Source organism: Lutra lutra, chromosome 12 (genome assembly GCF_902655055.1).
Source record: "Lutra lutra chromosome 12, mLutLut1.2, whole genome shotgun sequence".
Taxonomy (NCBI): Eukaryota; Metazoa; Chordata; class Mammalia; order Carnivora; family Mustelidae; genus Lutra; species Lutra lutra.
The window spans coordinates 47,878,981-47,900,653 of record NC_062289.1 but is presented as its reverse complement, the minus strand read 5'-3'; the positions used below and the strand labels follow the sequence as shown (position 1 = coordinate 47,900,653).

Below are 21,673 nucleotides of genomic sequence, written 5' to 3'. Positions count from 1 at the left end.
ATATGACCTAAGCACATAAAACAAGATTTCTTAAGATAGCATATTCTCTAAATGCATTTAAAAAACCATTCCAAACCCTCAAAACATGTTTAGGAAGACAAGAGTAGGAAATGTTGCTTGCTGTCCCTCTGACATCCATTTCCTACCTTCCTTTTCTTTTTTTTTTTAATATTTTATTTATTTATTTGACAGAGAGAGATCACAAGTAGGTAGAGAGGCAGACAGAGAGAGAGGAGAAAGCAGGCTCCCTGCCAAGCAGAGAGCCCGATGCGGGACTCGATCCTAGGACCCTGAGATCATGACCCGAGCTGAAGGCAGAGGCTTATTAACCCACTGAGCCACCCAGGCGCCCCACCTACCTTCCTTTTCTTAGTGGACCTAGAATTTTCCAGCCAGGGGAATTGGTTCCACTTCCCAAATCCGGGACCAGGCTCTGATTGGCTTAATCCAGTCATAGTGAACCCCCTCCTTCTAACCAGATTGATTGGTTCAAGTATGAGCACCTGGGGGCACGTGGGTGGCTCCGTCGGGTAGAGCCTTGTACTCTTGATTTTGGCTTAGGTCATGATCTCAGGGTCCTGGAACTGCGCCCCTTACTGGGCTCCGTGCTCAGCTGGGAGTCTGCTTCTCTCCCTTCCTCTCTGGCCCACCCCCTGCTCTCTCTCAAATTTAAACAAAAAAAAAAAAAAAAAAAGAAAGAAAGAAAAAAAAAAAAGCATCTGAAAGCCAATGAGATTCAATTAGGGGATTTGGGATTAAGTGTTGAAAATGTAATGTCTTGCTACTGGATTTGAAAAAGCAAGCAGGTAGCCCCGGGAAACTTCTAGCTGTTTGGGTACCAGAACAGTAGGGCCTAAGAATAGACCAACCAAGCACCAAAGTGGCAGAACCCTGGGGTAGAAAGCTGGAGAAACTGGGTCCAACTCACAGTTTTGCAGCCCTGGCCCAGCCTCCTTTGGGGAAGTCCCCTTGGTGAACTAATACATTTGCTTTTCTGGGCCATTTGGATCAGATTTGTTTGTTTGTTTGTTTGTTATTTGCAACCAAGAGGTCTTAAAAAAGTCTACCATGTAAAAAATAAGACACACCTAAAACTTTTCATAAATATTTAGACTTGGCGTTTCATTTTCACAATGAAATCTCATGAAGACCCACAAAATACTGATACATACCACAAGAGGTATGTAGAAAGGAAATCACTTTTTCCCTCCATTTGAGGGCTTTTCTTTTCCTCTCCCTCTCCCTCCTTCTTCTTTGCTCCTTCCTCCTGCCAAAGGGAACACTGGGTAAATCCTATTGGCCTGTGGCCAAGTGCACTGAAGAGTGCCTTAGTGCTACGAAAGCGTGCTGAGAGTCTCACCATTTCAGGTGTATGGCACCCTAACGTGTTGGTAATCTAGATTTTTTCCTTCCTTTTATAAGTAATATATACCATGACCTCTTAAACAGCCATCATTATCTGCCGTTGTTATCTAGTGAAGAAAACACCGGCAGCCTTCATTCCCTGCCTACCAGGTGAAACTTGGGGAGGTGTCAATGCCATCTACAGCTGTCACAGGTCTAATTACTGGGTCATGTATTGCCTCGCTTCTGGGTTGTGAGCCCCGTTTTTGAATCCTCTTTGAATCCCTCGTTGCAGAGCAAATATTTGAAAATGTCCATCCAAGATGCTGCTGCTAATCTAATCGTGGCATTTGGCTAGATCCAATTCAGCACATATCTGGTGTAAATTACATGGCAGAGTCAGCCTCTATCCATATCGCCTATTATGGGGTGCTGGGCAAGTGCACTGGATCTTGCCCCAATTGCTCAACAGCTAAATTTCACTAAGTCTGTGTAAGCATTTGTGCTAGGTTTCTGAGACAGATTGCTTTGATTTTCCTTATCTCCCCCCGCCCCCCACCGCCCATTCTGAGCGGCAGGGTCCCAGATCCAACTTGTTAATGCCCACGGGGCCATCAATTCCTTGACTCCCCTTGTCAGAGACATGGAGAACTGGGCTTGGCTGCCTTCTCCAGGTGTGTGGGGGGAGGTGAGGTACAGGCTCTGTGCTAGGTTTGGTATTGCCCTCTTGGCTTCTTTCCCTTGTTGACCAGATTGTTTCAGGATTATGGGGTAGATGGTTCCACAGATCCAAGGTTCAGAAAGCTTATATACTGGGCGTGTTGTCAGCACTGGCAATGTGTGACCAGGGAACACTTTCTGGCAAGAGTCCCATGGCCAGTACAGTACCTAAAAGACACAGACACATAAATTTGTTAAAGAACACAAGGACACCTCTGTCACTCAGGATCTGGCACTTGGGGCTGGCTTCAGGGAATTTAGAACCCTGAACACCCATTCTCACGATGAACATTGTTCAGACCTGAAGGCAATGAGGCTTACCTCTTGCTCAATATCTGAAAAACAAAGGTTACAGCCTATAAATGCCATGTAGATCTGTGGCACTGCTGATACTGGAATCTTTTTTTATTTATTATTAGTATGTTTGAATCTAACACTATTTTACATCCAAGAGTACTTGGATAAAAAACCTGGCAAACCTCTCAGGTCCTCTCAGATCACATGAATGCAGTGATTCATGTGGTATTGTTTCTGAGAGGTGAGAATCACCCCTTTTCTTGCTTCTTTTGATGTTCTAATTTGTAGCTCCAGATGTACTCGAGAATTAGCATGGTGTTCTGACAAATGACAGCTAAGGAATGACAGCAATTCACATTACTCTTAAATATATGAATGTTGGAAATACTACATGGGTTTAGATATTCTTGTAAGGGATGGAACAAATCACACAATGAGTGATAGCAACTTGTATAATGAAATAAAATTATTTTTGAAGTATTTTCTGTGCTAATTTATCATATGGATCTCGTTATAATGCTGTATGTGAACGGGTGAATCTCTAAACCAAAACAGCTTTTTAATTTTTAAAAACAGTTTCAGTTCTAAGTGCTTCAGCCGAGCCATTTCTCCAAACCGAAATTTAAAAACCACACTCTAAGAACGACAGTGACTTACGAAAGGTGGTCTGATCTGACATTAGTCTTGATTGTCACAACGGATTTAGTGATTTTGCTAAAATAAAGGTGAAAAATATAAATTTATGGAAAAACAAAAAATCACTTGTGAATTGTCTCCATAGTGTTTACCCACGCAGACCTTACCAGCCCATCATTAGAACAGTCAGACATATGCAACAATGACTGAGTTCGGTCATCTTTGACATTTTCCTTATACTTGGTCTTATGATAAGCCATAGCTTTATACTTATTTTCCTGTTTCATTGGCATGAAAGTGTAATTGTCAGGGTAATAAAAGAAAACACTTGAAGAGCTTAATTTATAAACTTTAAATATTTAGGTGTATGTCACATTGGCCTCCATTCGTCCTCTTGCCCCATGGAGCAAAAATGTTGGTGGCGGCCGGAAAGGGTGCGTACCAGGATCCCGGATTCTCTCTGATCCAATTCCTCCGCGCACGGCTCCCGCAGCTGTCCCGCAGGTGCCCTCGGGCCCCGCCCCCTCCTCCCACCTCCTCCGGGATTGGCTATCTTGGGGGTCGGCCCCAAGGTCGGGATAACGTTCGAGTTTCAGGCGTTGCCTGCCAGGGTATCGTGCGGCCAGGTGGTCTCTGGGTTTCAGGCGTTGCCTGCCAGGGTATCGTGCGGCCAGGTGGTCTCCAGCCGCGCGCTCTCGCTGCGCCCCGGGTGGCGTTCTCTGTCCCCCTTTCAAGCCCGCTTGTTTCTCCGCTGACCCCCGGGTTCGGCTCTTTCGGAGGAAAGAGTCCCGGCCTCGGTGCCTCGCGAGTGTCCGAGCAGGCTCGGCGCGCCTGCCCAGGGCGGCGGGGTGGGGATCCGGGCCGAGGCGGGGGGTGCCGGCTGCAGGCAGCAGGGGCGGCGGCCGCTCGGGCCCCGGCTCGTCGGGGTGAGAGACACCCGGAAACGGATTCCACTTGGGTGCCCGCGCGAAGGGGGCGTCTCGGAGGGAGCGGGAGGAGCAGGCGGGCGGGCGGCTGCTGAGTAATCCCCGCCGCGGCGGGAGGTGGCGGCCTGGGCGCTCACGTCCCCCACCGCGCTGCAGCCCGCCCGGCTCCACCCCCAGCACGGCCCGCCCCGGCCCGCCCAGCCCCTCCTCCGCCCCGCTCGGCTGCGCGCCGCTCCCGGCAGGTAGAGCCGGGCTCCGGACGCGCGGGGGCCGCAGCAGCTGCCGCCCCACCTCGCCTCGGCCCTGCGCACAGCCTCGCGCGCCCATGGCGGGCTCGGAGCAGCAGCGACCGCGGCAGCAGGACGACGGAGAAGCGGCGGCGGCGGCGGCCGCGGCGGCGCCACTGCAGGACGCGGAGCTGGCCCTGGCTGGCATCAACATGCTGCTCAACAACGGCTTCAGGGAGTCGGACCAGCTTTTCAAACAATACAGGTGACCGACGCGCCCTGCTTCCCCCGCCCCGGCCACGCGCCCCTCCGGGCTGGCTCACGCGCCGCGGTCTGCCGCGGGCCCCAGCAGCCTCCTCCCCCTCCCGTCCGTCCCTAATCCCTGGCCCCTGTGCCCAGGTCGCCTCCCTCGGCCTGCGCTGCAGCCGGCGTTTCTGCGCCTTTGTCACATCGCCCCCTTCCAGCCCCGTGCCGTTGTCCTTTGGCTCCGCGGGACCCCGCTACCCGTACCTCCCCGCGGTCTCCCCTCACTTTTTCGCCCCCCAAGAGGGGCGCCCAGTGCTTGTCTGCTTCTCTCTCACCGGTCCGGAGCCCGTTGGTTTTGGGGACCTGGGACCGGATGCGATGGGAGGCAGCTGGAAGCCTCAGACTCGGAGTGCTGTGCCCAAGCAGCCTTTGTGACACGGAGCACACCAGCTGCATCGTGCCCGTTTCTTGTGCCTCGCATTACTTTGCATCGTTGTGCATTCCAAACGCTTTTCTTGTTTGGAAACACATGCGTAATTGCCTGGTAGTGCTGGAATGAAACAGAAAACTCAGCCGACCGAACTCGGCTTGCTCACCTCTCTCTCGGCCGGTCTTCTAGAACTCAGTCCTCCAAATGAGTTCCTAATGCCTTTCGAGCGAGTGGACGTACATGGACCTCTCTAACTTGAAGAAAATGGAGGGACTGTAAATATATGTAAGGGGGGAAGGAGGAACACGTGTGCTCAGTTAATTGCTTTTTAAAAATGCGTCTTTTAAAAAAAATGAATCGAAAGAACTGAAACCTGGTTGACGTTCTTCTGTGAGTGGGAGGAGCCTTCAGTTTCACTGGGGACCAGAAGCATCTGCTTTCTGGTTTAGGAAACGGAGTTTGTGATTTGTCCTTCCAGTGGTGAGGCGTCTCCAGGGTGTTGATTAGCAACTTCCCTGTAGGTGGCTAAGGGGCACATGCTTCACACTTTTTCAGACCTGGGTGGTTTGGTAGGAATGAAGGGACCGTTGTGCATCTGTGATCTAGAGCCACAGTCTGTAAGGAAATGAGAGGGATGGGGGAGGTAGAGACGCCTGACTTACTCCGACTTCAAAGATTGCTGGTTCTATGGTTGGAGCTTTCGCTTTTCAGTGGCAAAACAATATCTCGGAACTATGAACTCTTCACTATAGACAGTTGACTCTTAAATCAGTTTGTTAAAAAAAATCACAAAAACTGAAAGTGGAAACATCTTAGCTTTACTCAGTCCACTTTGTTTTTTTTTTTTTTTAAGATTTTATTTATTTATTTATTTGACAGAGAGAGATCACAAGTAGACAGAGAGGCAGGCAGAGAGAGAGAGAGGGAAGCAGGCTCCCTGCTGAGCAGAGAGCCCGATGCGGGCCTCGATCCCAGGACCCTGAGATCATGACCTGAGCCGAAGGCAGCGGCTTAACCCACTGAGCCACCCAGGTGCCCAGTCCACTTTGTTTTTAAAGGCTATCAAGCTGATTTCAGTCTGAGAATGTACCTCATGAAGCAAAGCAGACATGAGTGTTTGGTACAGTGCTAATTTATTATTATTAATTAATTTATTTATTTAAAAAAGATTTTATTTATTTATTTGACAGATCACAAGTAGGCAGAGAGGCAGGCAGAGAGAGAGAGGAGGAAGCAGGCTTCTTGCTGAGCAGAGAGCCCGATGCGGGGCTTGATCCCATAACCCTGGGATCATGACCTGAGCCGAAGGCAGAGGCTTTAACCCACTGAGCCACCCAGGCGCCCCATTATTATTATTTTAGATTACCAGTTTGTGTTGTATGAGAGAAGACTGGAGAAAGCCTGAGTCAAATTTACTCTTTAGTTGCTGATCAAAATACAGTGCTTGTCTATTTCAATACTTCTTGCTTTTGAATTGCTATATTACTTAACATTTTTTTCTAAACTGCTTTCATGTACTTAAATAGTGCCTTGTGATTTCTGTATATTGAAAGCCTGAGGGGCGCCTGGGTGGCTCAGTGGGTTAAGCCGCTGCCTTCGGCTCAGGTCATGATCCCAGGTCCTGGGTTCGAGCCCCACATCGGGCTTTCTGCTCAGCAGGGAGCCTGCTTCCTCCTCTCTCTCTGCCTGCCTCTCTGCCTACTTGTGATTTCTCTCTGTCAAATAAATAAATAAAATCTTTAAAAAAAAAAAAAAAGAAAGCCTGAAATAAGGCAAAAATACTGTTATCTAGGCAATCGTATGTGCTGTTAAAAGCGGGCAGATTATGAGTGATAGGAGAATGATGTTTTCACAGAAACAGATGTACCTAAAAGGAGTTTCTCTGTGGGTGAGTATGTTGAGGGTAGAGGAGGGGGAGGTGTCCAGGGAGGATTTATAGTATAGACAGGAGCTGTCTACGTGTGTGTGTTTTAAAGATTCATTTTGTTTTAGAGTGGACAGGCAGGGTTCGGAAGGGCAGAGGGAGAAGGAGAGAAGCAGACTCCCCACTGAGCCAGGGCACCCAAGTTCCACAACCCTGAGATCACAGCCTGAGCTGAAATCAAGAGTTTGCCACTCAACTGGCTGAGCACCCCCAGGTGCCCCTACTTGTGTTTTGAAAATGAAAAATGAAATAAACTATTGTAGTATCCGTTTTCTGCCTGGCACAGGGCTGGCATATTATCACTTTTATTCTCACTATTCTGGTGACAACAAAAGGATGAGCTGTATTATACAATTTTATCATGAGGGGCTTGAGTCTCCGTGTTTAGCATGGACCAGGACACAGGTCTAGCTGTTCTAAGTCAGGGCTGTTTTCATTATCTCATTCTGCTTGTCTCACTAAAATTATTATACAGTTGACCTTTGACCAACATGGGTTTGAACAGCATGGATTTACTTTCATGTGGATTTTTTTAATAGTACTGTAAATGTATTTTTGCTTCCTTGTGATTTTTTTTTTTTTTTTTTAAGAATTTATTTGTCAGACAGGGAGAGCACAAACAGGGCGAACAGCAGGCAAAGAAGCAGGTTCCCCACTGAACAAAGAGCCCGACGTGGGGCTTGATCCCAGGACCCTGGGATCGCGAACTGAGCCGAAGGCAGATGCTTAACTGATTGAGCCACCCAGGGTTCTCTTCCTTGTGATTTTCTTAACAAATTTTCCTCTAGTTTACTTTATTACAGGAATATAGTATGTAATGCAATAAAATATTTTCGGTAAGGCTTCTGGTCAACAGTTGGCCACTAGCAGTTAAGTTTTTGGGGAGTCAAAAGTTGCATGTGGTTGGTGCCTCTGACCCCCACACTGTTCAAGGATCAACTGTATTTTAGGATTTGCTTTCTGACCTTATTTTCCAGTAATTCAGACTTTCTTAAGGGGGAGAAGTGGTAGCATTATGCCATGAGCTCTTCCTTGATCCATCTAATTTGTTTGTGATGTGGGACGGCCTGGCATTCTTGCCACCTCCCAAGTGTGCTGCCGATCCGTATTTTGACAGACATGGTTGTGTAGAGGTGTGGCTGTGGACCAGGATCCTGTAACCAGGCTTACAATCGTAGTTTTGCTACTTTTTGTGGCTGCTGACTTTGGTTACTCAAAATTTGCTTCCTCACTTACAAAATGGGAGTAGCGTACATCTTAATGTGGTTGTTAGGATTAAAAGAAAGACTCCATGGTAGCTGGCACGACGTAAACCCTCCGTAAACGCTAGCTAGCTGTATACATGATGCCTTCCCCACTATTGTGCTTGCTTCTTGATGGCATAGTTTGAGCAGAAGGGAGAAACATCCTGTGTGCAGGTAGCTTTTATATTTAAGGTTAACCTCACATAGAGCGTATGAAAGATTTAGATCCTGTTCTGTACTGGGAAAAGTGTCTTGTGTTCCAGAGTTGAATGGCTTGCTGGAAAAGTTAGTGACTTTATTATAAGTATTCTAGGAACACTTCTCTGCTCTGTTTACAGAAGAGAAAGCTGTTTGGTTTTCTCCTTTCTTAGGATTGTTTTGTCACAGAAGACCATCCTTTCCCTAGGAGTAAACCTTCCAGAAGCTTATCCTCCTGGTTTAACAGTAGAAACCTATTTTGCATCTCGTGTAACAATAACATTTGTATTAAAGCAAGAAGGTCATTTTCTCATGCCCCCTCACTAGCCTGATAAAAGTTTCATCAACAGCTATGGAATGAGGAGAAATGGTTACTTTATAGAAACCTATTATGAAGGACATTCTGAATTAATGAAAAGCCTGGATTGTGTCTTTTAGATACCCGACATATAGGAATTAGAAATATATGCACAGCAGAGTCTTTCTTTTGAGCTGTAAGAGGCTCCTTAGTTGGGATTTCAGAATATAACTGTCCCTTCTATTGTGTACTGCAGTAATAATGTAATAAGGTGCCCTATTGTTGGTGCTGAGACCCCATCATGCACTTGGGGATGTGTTTCCAGAGGTCAAGATGGATGCATGCTGCCGTGGGGCCTTTCTGCTTTGAGCCTAAGGTCACAACTTGGTACCTTCATGATACTGACTGCCTGAAATCAAATTCCTGTCGTTGGTCTTTGGGCTTAGTGATCTAAAGCAGCAGCGCTCACTCCCCCTTTGCCCCCGGCCCCCAAATGATGTTCCATGAGTGCGACAGAGACTCAGAGCTTTAGGTACTCGGACACAGGATAAAATAGGGGATCATTACGTGCACAAGGAACAGGCCCTGGATTTCAGGTGCTGTGGTGTAGGTGCAATTGGCAGGGGTGTGGGGAACGGGAGAGGTTCCCTGGGTCCCGCTGTGACCTGTGGGAGTGGAGAGCAGGAGGACTAACTCAGCAGGAAGGAAACTTTTGTGGAGGAAAAGCTGTCTGGGCATCATGATAGGGGAGGAGTTGGGAGGAGTTTGTGGCAGGTGGAAGTGAAGTCCAGGAAACCTTGGAAAACCCACATGGAGCTGTGAAATGGGTGAACGCTGCAAACCAGTCGGTGTGATTACATTGTCCTTTTGGATGGCTGGTTCCACACTTGGCATTGTCTCGGATCGCTGGTCGGTCCATGTTTCCTGAGAGCTCTGGTTTCTGGGGTTATTTTGCTGCTGGTCATCCCGTCAGCTCATGTTGTGTTACCACCGTGTTCCTCCCGTGGTGTTCCTCACCGTGGCCCTCGTGTCCGTAACTAACTCTTGGTGCCTTTTTCTCTTTTTGACTTGCAATATTTTTAATTGGAGAACTAGTGGGAGAGGGGAAGCACATTGAGCTGGAAGACTGGAGACTTCCGGAGCTCCTGCCCAAACTGAAATATGTCGTCCTTCTTTCCCAGGCTGGACGTTTATCTCCCTCCTCTCCCTGGTGCTGCCATCATCTCCTCCTGCTTTAACTCCTGGTGTTCTTTCTGACCTTACAACACAGGCCGTTCTTCCCCTGCCAACACTACCACCAATTTCTGGCTGTAGGTGTTATTAAAAAGTCATATTAAAAAATCACGTTCCGCTTAAACAGGAAGCCTGTAGTGGCTCTAAAGCATGTTCATTGAGGATAAATATCCATAAATAAATATGGATTTGCTATAGAATTGGTAGTTGGTATTATATGGGTTATGTTTTTCTTAAACATTTTAAATTCTAAAGATGGCCAAAATTTATTAAAAGGCAAGAAAAGTCCATGGTTGGTAATATGTTTATGTTTAAAATGAAAGTGTGGATCCTAAATCCTTTAATACAATTAATGCTTGTATGACAAAGCCTTATGACCTGCGTCTCATTTGTGAGCATGTCGATTACAGAGCCGGTCTTGTCATAGAGCTGGCTCAGTATAATCCAGGGATTGCCGGCGGTGGCCTCCGGGCCAGATCTGGCCGGCTGTTTTTGTAAGTAAAGTTTTATTGGGACACAGTCACTTGATTTTGTCTTTTCTGTGGCTGTTGTGCAATACAGCAACAGTAATGAATAGCTGTGACAGACCATGTAGCCTACAGAACCTAAAATATTTACTCTCTGGTCCTTTGCAGAAAAAAAATCATTGACCCCGGATACAAACCAGAGTTCTGGCTGGAAAAACTCAAAAGGCCTGTGTAAGAGACCTGGACCAATAGGTACCTGAGCCTCTTTGCCCAAAGCTGTGGCAGGTGCTTTAGACGATGGGAAGAGCTTGTAGGCTGCCTGTCTTTTCTGCATGTCTGGCTGTTCCTACATAGCAGCATGTTTGTGTCTTGCTGCTGGAATTTCTGGAGAGTCCATTGTTGCAGAAATGGAAGAAAAGGAGAAGCAATGAAAAGCAGAAATGATGTAAGGGAACTGGCAGGAAAGACAGGAAGCTCCTCTGTTGCCTTTTTGCATCCTTCTTAACTTAGGGCTGTGTGTGTTTTAAAAAAAACTCATATTTTTTCCCCCCCAATCATTGCGCTTTCTGGAAAAGTCCTGATTAAATATTCATTAAAGATTCATTTTGCTTAATTGGGATCCTTTTAAAAATGCAACTGCCTGTAGACTAATTGGAGAGTTTATGTATAGGAAATTAACAGGAAAAATGAGTATGTATACTGCAGGGTGTGTGTGTGTGTGTGTGTGTGTGTGTGTTCACGTGCAACCACAAGCCCACAAAGTTAGAGATATGAACACTTAGAAGAATCTGTGTGCTCTGGGTCCCGCATGCTGCATTAACAGGTAGTTCTGGGAGATTCGTCCCTACCCTAGTTAGAGGACTTGTACTGAGTGAAATGAAGTTTGGGTGAAGGTAAGAAGGCATAAAGGAAGAGAGCATGAATACTGAAGCGTAGAACACTTCCTGTTCTAGTTACATGAAACCCCTTGGAGATCCCCAAACACATCATCATATTTCAGAGGCGTAGGCCTTTTTGTTCAGGCTCTTGTAGGCCCATTTTTTATACCCTGGGCTCCTTGCCATGGTCACTGTCCTTCCCCAGCAAAAAACAGTGGGACTTTCAAAAGGCTAACTCTGAGAAGGGCTTGAGAAGTATAAAGGACATACAGAATGTCGACGGCTGTGTAGCAAAGAATTTTCCTGTTATTTCAAAATTGCCTCGTGCCAGGGCTGTGGTTGGGTGGGGACGGGGGGACCCAACTCTGCCTTATACCTTTTTCACCACTGACTCTGTTTCCCGAATTCTTAGTGTGCTGTGCAGCCAGTACATAGGTCCAATTTGGGATTGAATTGCCTTTGTGGGCAAACCTGGGTACATAGTCACCACTGAAAGCCTTTTTATTATGGGAGAAATGCATCCTGGTTTTTGAGTGACTTTGCCTGCATGGTGCGGTTTTTTTTTTTTTTTTTTTTTTTTTTTATGTAATTGACATAGATGTTAGTTTCAGGTGTGCAACATAAATGATTTGTATCTATTGTGAAATAATCACTACAGTGAGTCTAGTTGACATCCCTCACCATACATAGTTACAAAAACATATTTTTGTATAAGACTATCCATAAATTTGCTGCCACAGAAGAGAAAGTCCTGACTTCCTGGCATCTGATTTGGGGATTGAAATAGGGGCTTTTTGTTTTGTGTGTAAAGGTGGTTGATGATTTGCTGTCTCAGTCCTTTTCCTCAGCTGGGGTTGCTTTCTCTATTTCCTTCTTCTTGCTCGAGGATTTCAGAACACAAGAAATATATATATATACAACAGGTAGTTACTCCTGTCTTACAGGAAGGTGATCCGTTATTACGGAGAAAACCCCTACACAGCGTCTGCCATGTGTGGGACACCCAAGGTAGAAGCAGGTCCTTCAAGGTGTTCTTGCTTACTTAACTATCTTTCAGTGTACCTCAGAAACAGTCACTTTTTCACTTAGTCTTGTCCACAGCTGTAATAGCTGTGAAATTACTCGCTTGGGTAGCTGACTTTCCCTAATACACATCCAAGTAAGCCCCTCGAGGTAAACAGTAGTCGGTGCTTCCCGGATGCCAGGCCGTGTGCCAGCGCTCCTGGGACTTGAATCTTTATTTTATCCTGCTGCGGCTCTGTGACAGGGTGCTCTTGTTATCTCCCTCTCACCGGGTGGGGGGAGGCACAGTTACGTTGAACGACCTGTCCAAGGTCACACGGGGAAATGGAATTGCGGGGTGCGACCCGAGACCATCAGACTCCAGAGTCTGTGTGTTTCCCCACTACAATATACCGTCGTTCTTCTGTAACTTCTACAGTATGAGCGATTGGCCTGTGTGCTGCTAAAGCCATTTTGGGGGTGGAGGACAACAATATGCAGACCACACCCTCAAGCCCAGAGGCCACCCGATGAGCCACCGGGGAGTCTGTCTCCAGAGAATGAGATTCCGAGAGCTTTTGGCACTTTGTGGCTCTGAGTCTTCTATAGGATAAGGGTCCCAGCTTGGCATAGGATGTCTGTGGTCTGACCTGTCTGCTTCCCCGACTCCTCCTTTGTCCCCTCCCCACCATTATGCTGGGGTATTTTATATAAGCTGACTTGTTCTGACTGATCCAAGGTGGTAGGAGACCTCAGTGGCCCTGCAGGCTCTTTCTGTCTCTTTCTCCAGCACTGGTGAAATCTGCACAGTGTTTCCACGGTCGCCTGTCCTCATGTGCGAGCTGAGATTATAGAGATCGGTGCACATCCCAGTCTGAGGTTCCTGGCCTTTCAGAGGTCGCTGGAGTAATGTGAAGTCCAAGAGGTCTTAGGGGCATAATCAGCACCCCTCTATTTGCCAGTCAGCAAGTATAGCCCAGGGGCAGTGCCCTTTAGGAGCTCGGAAAACTTGATTATTCATCCTCGCTCCCGCCCTGATGTCCCTTGATCCCGTGGAGGTGCTCCAGCATGCCCCCTGAGTTGACACTCTGCATCTCAGAACCAGGTCACAGAACACCCGTCTGGCCTTCCAGCCTCTTGCCTTCGGTGCATCCGGGCTGCCCAGTGCTTAGTGTGGGTGCAGTGGGGAGCAGAGCTGCCGCTGAGCACACACTCGTCCTGGCAGGGGCAATCAAAGGGAATGCGGAGGGCTCTGATGAAGTCTGCTGATTCTGAAGTGACCCCAGGTGTCAGCTGTGCTCGGCCAAGCAGCGGCAGCTCTGGGGATCGTGGTCCTTGGCGTGCCCTATCCCCTGCTCAGTGTCATGTGCTTGAGAGTTGGCCTAGTCTAACTGGCCAGTCTTTGTGGTGTTTTATCAGTCGCCCGCAAGGCTCTGGACTACCCCTGGGTGGTGGTGGCATGCCATTTTCTGGTGTTATTTGCCTCTATGGCATGAGAAGGCAGAACTCCAGCTTCCCGACCCCAAAATCCCTGTCCTGAATTTCAGGAAGAACTGTCTTTGGAAGAACTTGGTGGCTGGGAAGGGAAACGTTCTAGAGCAGGGGCTCTCAACTGTATCAGATCTAATGCCTTCTTTTTATAAGAACTGTGTTGTAATTCCCCTCCTATGATCCTAAAATAAAATTGACAGGTGACCTGTTCACACAATGTCTAAAGGTCCATATTATAAAGGAGAAGTATAAAAAGCATAAACTACATATGTTTCCAAATGCTCACTATTCCTTCATCAGATGATGAAGTGAGTGCTGGCACCTGTTTGTAATGAATACATTTGGATTTAAGAAAAGTTCAGAAGCCATTCCATAGTAGAAAAATGAGAGGGGCGCCTGGGTGGCTCAGTTGTTAAGCGTCTGCCTTTGGCTCAGGTCATGATCCCAGGTCCTCCGATCGAGCCCCGCATTGGGCTCCCTGCTCCGTGGGAAGCCCGCTTCTCTCTCTCCCATTCCCCCTGCTTATGTTTCCTCTCTCACTCTCTTTCTCTGTCAAATAATAAATAAATTCAAATCGGGACGCCTGGGTGGCTCAGTTGGTTAAGCAGCTGCCTTCGGCTCAGGTCATGATCCCAGCGTCCTGGGATCGAGTCCCTCATCGGGCTCCTTGCTTGGCAGGGAGCCTGCTTCTCCCTCTGCCTCTGCCTGCCACTCTGTCTGCCTGTGCTCACTCTCGCTTCTCTCTCTATGACAAATAAATAAAATCTTTAAAAAAAATAAATAAATAAATAAATAAATAAATTCAAATCTTAAAAAACAAAAGAAAAAGAAAAATGAGAGAGCAGGTAAAATTTGAAATCAAAGAAGTAATAGACCAGACTTCTCTGTATATGTTAAGAGAAAGTGGGGAAAATACCTTAATTGAAGCTGGGATAATACGCCAAGGCCAAACACTGTTGAAGTCGAGCAAATGAGGAAGGGTGACATTTTTGCAATGAGCCAGGCTGCCTGTGTCAGGGTAGCATCTGAATAATTAGTTTCCTGCATTAAGACATGGGATGTGTGCTGACAATGTGTCTTAGAAAATAGGTCTCCCGTCTTTAAATCCCTCGCCAAGTCAAGTACTTTGAAGACCAAGACCTTTAACAGAAGTCCAGGATTAGAAGATGAATTTAAAAAGCTTACAGGGAAGTTGGGGTGGGGGTGATGGGCTTCCCCTGAGGACTGTATTGGAGTAGGATGGAAAAATAAGGATAAAACCCCAAATCATTTATGTAGTCTTTGCGGTAAATCTCAGTGTGTGACAGATTTTTTTTTTTTTAAGATTTTATTTATTTATTGGACAGAGATCAAAAGTAGGTAGAGAGGCAGGCAGGGGCGGGGGGAGTAGGCTCCTTGCTGAGCAGGGAGCCCGATGTGGGACTCGATCCCAGGACCCTGAGATCATGACCTGAGCTGAAGGCAGAGGCTTTAACCCAGTGAGCCACCCAGGCACCTGTGTGACAGATTCTTAATACAGGATGGGAAAAATGAAATACATTGACAAAAATATTTGGTATCCAGGATTTCCTGGCTCTTCAGAACTGCTCGGCTTTCAGGACGCTTACAGGAGTGCTCAGCATCTCTGCTCTGTTTTGGCCTGTGGTAGCCACACACTCAGGCTGGGGTAGCTGTCGCCGGCTGGCAGCCCCAGGGCCACACGTGGTGCTTCTGCTGGTGACATAATTCTCTAAAATTGTGACCGAATCTCCTATTTAAACCGTGCCGCATGACTTTGTACTTCTTGTGCCCATGGAAGTAGGGTTCAGGAGTTGTGCGGGACATGGCACCCTGTGTGGGCCTCTCCCATGTTTCCGGCTGCCTCACGTCCACCGCCCCTTGCGCTCTTGTCATTGCCACAGCCCCAGATGGCCCCATGGATTTCCAAAACCCCTCTGTGGAGAGGCGCTGAGCTGCGGCGGCTGAGGCTTGAGACGAAGTTTGGGCTCTGCTACTGGCATCCTGAGGCTGCAGGGAGCAGTGCAGGGGTGAGGTCTCTCTGCTGACAGCCCAAGAGGGGCTGCCCCGGCCGGTATGGCTGCCGCTGGAGGATCGTGGTGGAGAAGGCAGGGCCTCCATTGCTTCTGTGACCGCGGGTGCCAGGGCAGAGCCCAGAGGTGGGTTTCCTCCGGTGCTGGGCCCCTGGGGTGACTGCTCTTACCCACCCGCTTTTCTACTCGTGTGTACACACACACCTGTTTCTAGGGCCCAGAGAGATGTAGGAAGGAATTCTAGTGCTGGTTTTTCTGCCTCTCTCCATGTGGGTTTGCAGAACCCCAGGAACCCCTTTACAGTGGGGCCAGCTTGCAGGACCTCTGCCTTTCCAGCCTTAGGTGACTCTATTTCAGAGCCTTACTCTGTCTGCCCCATCCCCACCCAGGTCTTCCTAACGTTTAATCTCCAGGTCTAAACCGGTCTGTGGTTCACATCCTTCCTAGGAAGTGAACAAGTTTTTGCTAAGTAGGTCACTCATACACACAGAAGAGCCAAATCCCCACAAGTCAGGGTGCAGTTACCCCTAAGTTTCATGGCCAGGGAGACCACAGAAGTGATTCTTCTCAAGGGGGAGGAAGTAGGGCAGAGTGCTTCATGACGGTTTTCTGTTCCATTGTACTTAGAAGCAGCGAGTAGGAAACACACATGTACCATTTAGTGGTGTGCCACGTAGATAAGGTGCCTCGATACACAGATGGAGCGTTCTCCCCGGTCCCACCCTCCACTGCGATGTCAGCTGCATCCCATAATACATGTCAGTTGAGCCTGTCCTACGTGCTCGATCGCCCCATCCTGTTCCTTGCTGGGTGTGGCTCCGGGAGACCTGGAGTCTGACTGTGATGTGCGTCTCTGAGCTCTGACAGTTCGCGGCACGATCTGCTTTCCTGCTTTGGCCATCTTGCTATGTCGATAGAGGCGTTTTGCCTTGGCATTGTGCTTTCTTGCCTCCTCTCAGCAGCCCCCCAGGTTTTTACTCCGTGGGGATTTTCATCCCGTAAAGTAACTGTCACCAGATTAATAGATTTTTAAAACGTCTGTATCATTTTATCACATGTAAAAATTGTGGTGCTATCCTAACAGGACAGGAAATGAGGGAAAATGATGTTTTGTATCTGAATCCAAGCTGAATTTGCTAAATGACAGAGATTCGGGTTTTGAGAAACAATTGGATTAAACGAAGGTCCTGCTTCATGACCTCTTTAGGATTGTTCCTGGTATAATGAGTCACTGTCAAGCCTTCAAGTGCTCCCCATCCCCCATGCTAAACACTGAGTTGCAAAATCTCAAGTTATGTATTGCCATTGATCTCTGTGGCAAGAAAGGACTTTACCTTTGCATCTTGTAAATTATGCTTGCCCTCTTTATGTCTATAAGAAACAGGTTGAATTCACCTGCATACTTGTGACTCTTGAACTGTTTAAGGCAAGAATGGGGCTGCTTTTTTGCAGCCCTGCAGTTGTTGGAGTAATTGGGTTTCTGCCTTTCCCCTCCACATTAGAGCAAAGTGTCAGTTTAATTGCCCAGGAAAGTTTTGTTTCTATCTGGAACGTCATTCGCTTCAGCTGTCAACCACCTAGATCTAAATGGTTTTCGAACTGATGATTGACAAGACACTCATTACTTTGAATTATCAAAATTACACATTGAGCTAGAAATTATTCCTCTTGAAGTAGCACAGAAAAAAAGAAAGGGCCATGGGAGAGGGGAAATGGCTGTCTAAAGTCGTTTAGCCAACTGTCAAGACCTGTCATGTTGGAATTCTTAGAGATTCTTGTTCTGGTGACATTTTGCTATTATAAAAAGGGCAAGAAATGAGAGAATGGTTTGTGTGTTTCTCCATAGCCCTTGTGTGGCATCTCAGATCTGGGCTTGGCTGATAAGAGAGAGTAGTTGAGTCTAACTTGAAAACTGTGAGCTTTTCTCTTCATAGAAGAATGTTGAGTTTTATCTGAGTAAAGTAAAACCAGACCTCATCAGAGAGCTTTCTGTGCAAGCCTAAATTTATAGTTAAGGATGCTTAGGAATGATGAAGAAAACACAAATGAAGTTTTCTTGACCAATGGCTCTACTAAAAACTGAAGGAAGATATAGTTGCCTTGGTAAGTGGCCCACACTTTTATATGAAGTTCAGGGTTGTTTAGTAAGAACTAGTTTACTAGAACTTTATTATGAAGAGTAAGTCTCTAGTTTCACTTTGAAATGTCTCTTAATAGAGAAATCTAAAATTTCTGATTACGTAAAATAGTGTTTGAATTGCTTGTAGAAACAGCTGAGTATGTTTAATCTTAAATTGAAGTATTCATGCAGTTTGTGGATTATTGCCACACATAATAAAGGGACCGTATTATAACTTAAAGATGAGAAAATAAAACAATTTTGTTACTTTAAGAATAACCCCTCTTTCAGGATTGGTTGGAAAGGCTTTTTTGGTAACTGATAAAATGTGTCTGGGTGATCTCTATTGGTATAGTATGGACATGGTTGAATTGTTTGATTTAAGATAGAGCAGGAACCAATGCTAATGAGTTAGGAAGATATTCGATACACATTAATGACAAAATTAGGGAAACTAAAAAAAAAGTTGACTTTATTTAGCCTGAAGAGTTATTTTCAGAATGTATCAGTAACCCTAAATGAGCATCAGACCTTGAGCAATAAGTGAATATGAATTAGCAAAGCTAGAGAAGAATCAGAATAAAGTTAGATGTATTACAGTCTTGTAATCATGCAAGTCTTGGTCTTCGCATTACCGCCATGTAGGCAGAGAGCAACAGAGAATGATAATCAGGTGGTAATCAGCCAGTGGTAATCAAGCGCATGATCAGTGCTTCCTGTTAATGTGCACTGTCATGAGAGTTTCTTTCTTAATCCCAATTCTCTCCAAGGCCCTGAGGATAACTAGTAGGGTTATCCCTTTGTATGTGACCACATAAAGGCTCATAGAGCCCAAGTTAAAAAGACTGAGTGGAAGATCTGGCCCCATCCCCAGAGTATGCTATTTCCCTCGCTTCCTCCAAAAGAAACTTTCTTGTTACTGTCTGTAGCATTACCCAGCACCTTGCACGTCCCTTCTTAAGCTTGATGGTCTCCTACGTGTTCGGCCTACTGGTGCTCCCAGGCTCAGTGCATGGCACCACTTGAAACAAGCTCATGCACGCCAGAAGTCTAGGAGGCCCTCGTGACACCACCCTCTTACTCACCTTCATGTCTGAGTATCTCTTCCCATTCACTTCTCTTCATCCCCACCTCTACCACCAACCACCTAGTTAGTCCAAGCCACCTCTGGCTCGGATCACTGCAGTAGCCCAGCTGTCTTCATTATATTCCCTGTTCCTCCTCCACCCCCACCGCGGAGATCTTTTCAATGTGTGAGTTTAACCATGTTGCCTCTGTGGTCGGCTGAAAAATGGTCCCCCAAAGAATACGTACGTAGGTCTTATTAAGGAGGGCACGTGATGTAACGAGCCCTGGGTATTATGTAAGACTAAGGAGTCGCTGCTCTCTACCTCTGAAACCAGTAATACATTATATGTTAATTAATTGAATTTAAATTAAAACAAAGAAAAAAAAAAGACTACCCATGTCTGAGTCCCTGGAACCTCAGAGTGTTACCTAATCTGGCAGCCTCCAAGAGGAAGTCTTTGCAGGTGTGAGAAGTTAAAGCTTAAGATGGGAGGACCGTCCAGGTGGATCTCCGGTTCACCAGACGACATCGATGCACTCATGCATATCCTTGCAAGACGGAGGCAAGGGGACATTTTTCATGCAGAAGGCAGTATGAAAACGGGAGCGGGGAGAGAAATTTGCAGATGCTGGTCTTAAGATTGGAGTTGGTGGCCACCCTAAGCCCAGGGAGGCAGCAGTCATCGGAAGCTGGAGTAGTCAGGGAATGGATTCTCCCCTAATGCCTCCGGGGGGCTGGGGGTGCAGCCTTTTACTTCAGCCCAGCGAACCCGAGTTCAGGCTTCTGGCCTCCAGAACTGGGAGAGAGAAATTTCTATCATTTTAAGCCACCGGGTTTGTGGTGACTTGTTACAGCAGCCTCAGGAAACTACTACAGCCTACCCCTGCTCTCAGGGTTAGGAACGGAACCTCTGACAGGAGCTCTGGTGTGGCTTGGCTCTGCATGGTTTGTGCCTTAACCATCTGCAGACTGACGTTTTTATTTTCTTATATTTTAAAATATTTTGTTGTGTTCCTCATAGGCTATCACTGTACGAAGCGAGGTAAGCTCATGCTGCAAAGTCAACTCCTCGCTTCTTTTTTCATAGGACGCTTTATCTAAACATGGAAAAGTAAAGTAGCTTTGAATTGAAGTAGCTTTTAATTTTAATTGAAGTAGCTTTAAATTTAAATGGTCTTAAGCTTTAGAATCAATATTAACCTTTGTTTAGCGTATTGGTGCTTTGGCCAGTGGTATCCTTCTAGAGCCTTCTCTTGAGTGTGGCGCTGTTTCCTTCCTCTTTGACCTTTAACCACCGTAGTCGTCTTTCAGATTCTCCAAGGTTCTCTAAGAATCCTGTTCCTTTCCTCTGGTCGTCTGCTTTCGGTTTGTAATTATACAGAAATAGCATTCGCTTTGCTTGGTTCTGATATGCCTGGGTTTCAGTTACCAGAGTTGAGTTAAAGAAGACCAAGGAACAGGATTCAGATTTCAGTTGGGTCTGTGTTTGGACTGAGTGGCAGTATTATAAGCTGCTATCTCCATGACCAGCGACCGCAAACAGGTCCTCGTGTGGACTCTTCATCTCATAGCGACAAACCCACATGACATTTTACTAAATTGGATGACTAGAAGAGGGAATGGCCTAACAAAGATGAAAGAGCAGCAAAAAGCAATGAAGTTGGAGTTGAAATGTGGATCAAACATAAATGGAGCTCTAGAAGGAAAAGCTAATGTGAGAATGTCCCTGACCCCTTTCGCGAGAGGACACATGCAGCCATGGGGCGCCCAGTGAAGGCATTCTTTCTGTATTTTTCTTTTTTTTAAATTAAGATTTTGTTTGAGATAGAGCAGGAGCAGTGGGGAAGGACAGAGGGAGAGGGAGAAGCTGAGCAGGGAACCTGATGCAGGGCCTATCCCAGGACCCGGGGGTCATGACCTGAGCCGAAGGCAGCTGCTTCACCAACCGAGCCACCCAGGCACCCCTAGTGAAGGCATTCTTACCAACACAAAGGAGGAGAGCCATGGAAAGAAAAAGATGAAGATGTCCCAGAGTTGGTGATGCAAGCAAAAAATTTCACGTTAAAGGCTCAGGTATTTCACACCAAAGACTATAAAATGTTCATTCACACTTAGGAGTATGACAACTCACCAGGGCACAGCAAAAAAGCTCAATGTGCAGCAGAAGTTACATGACAAGAAGGCAAGTGCTGTTCAGATATTCTTTTTTTTTTTTTTTAAGATTTTATTTATTTATTTGACAGACAGAGATCACAGGCAGGCAGAGAGGCAGGCAGAGAGAGGAAGGGAAGCAGGCTCCCTGCTGAGCAGAGAGCCCAATGTGGGGCTCGATCCCAGGACCCTGAGATCATGACCTGAGCCGAAGGCAGAGGCTTTAACCCGCTGAGCCACCCAGGCGCCCCCTGTTCAGATATTCTTGATAGGTTTTTACAAAGAAGTAATTGATAGCCTGTTAAATTGGTTTTACTGTTTTTTTTTTCATTTCTGTATATATTTGTAATATTTTAAATGTTTTAAAATTATTCTTTAATTATGAAACATAGGAAAAAATTTACCATTTTAACCATCTTTAAAGTGTATAACTTAGTGGTATTAAGTATAATTATCTTGTACAACTGTAACCACAGTCCATCTCCAGAACTTTTTTCATCTTCTAAACTAAAACTCTGTATCCATTAAACACTAGCTCCCTGTTCCTTTCTCCCCTCACCCCCAGTAGCCACCATTCTACTTCTATTCTCCCTGAATTTGACTACTCTAGGTACCTTGTGTAAACGGTATCATACAGTATTTGTTGTTTTGTGACTGGCTTATTTCACTTAGCATAATATCCTCAAGGATCCTCCATGTTGTAGCGTGCATCCGGATTTCCTTACTCTTTAAGGCTGAATAAT

The 21,673-nt window shown here is 46.4% G+C and overlaps 1 protein-coding gene across 1 annotated transcript in view; it reads left to right on the top strand.

The window, feature by feature from the left end:
• The first annotated feature begins 4,110 nt into the window (after window positions 1–4,110).
• TTC39C (tetratricopeptide repeat domain 39C) overlaps window positions 4,111–21,673 on the top strand; it is a 106,719-nt gene continuing 89,156 nt past the window's right edge. The window contains exon 1 of the mRNA XM_047698288.1: window positions 4,111–4,415. Within this exon, the coding sequence (XP_047554244.1) occupies window positions 4,249–4,415 (167 nt within the window). The 5' untranslated portion in view covers window positions 4,111–4,248. The remainder of the gene's footprint in view (window positions 4,416–21,673) is intronic.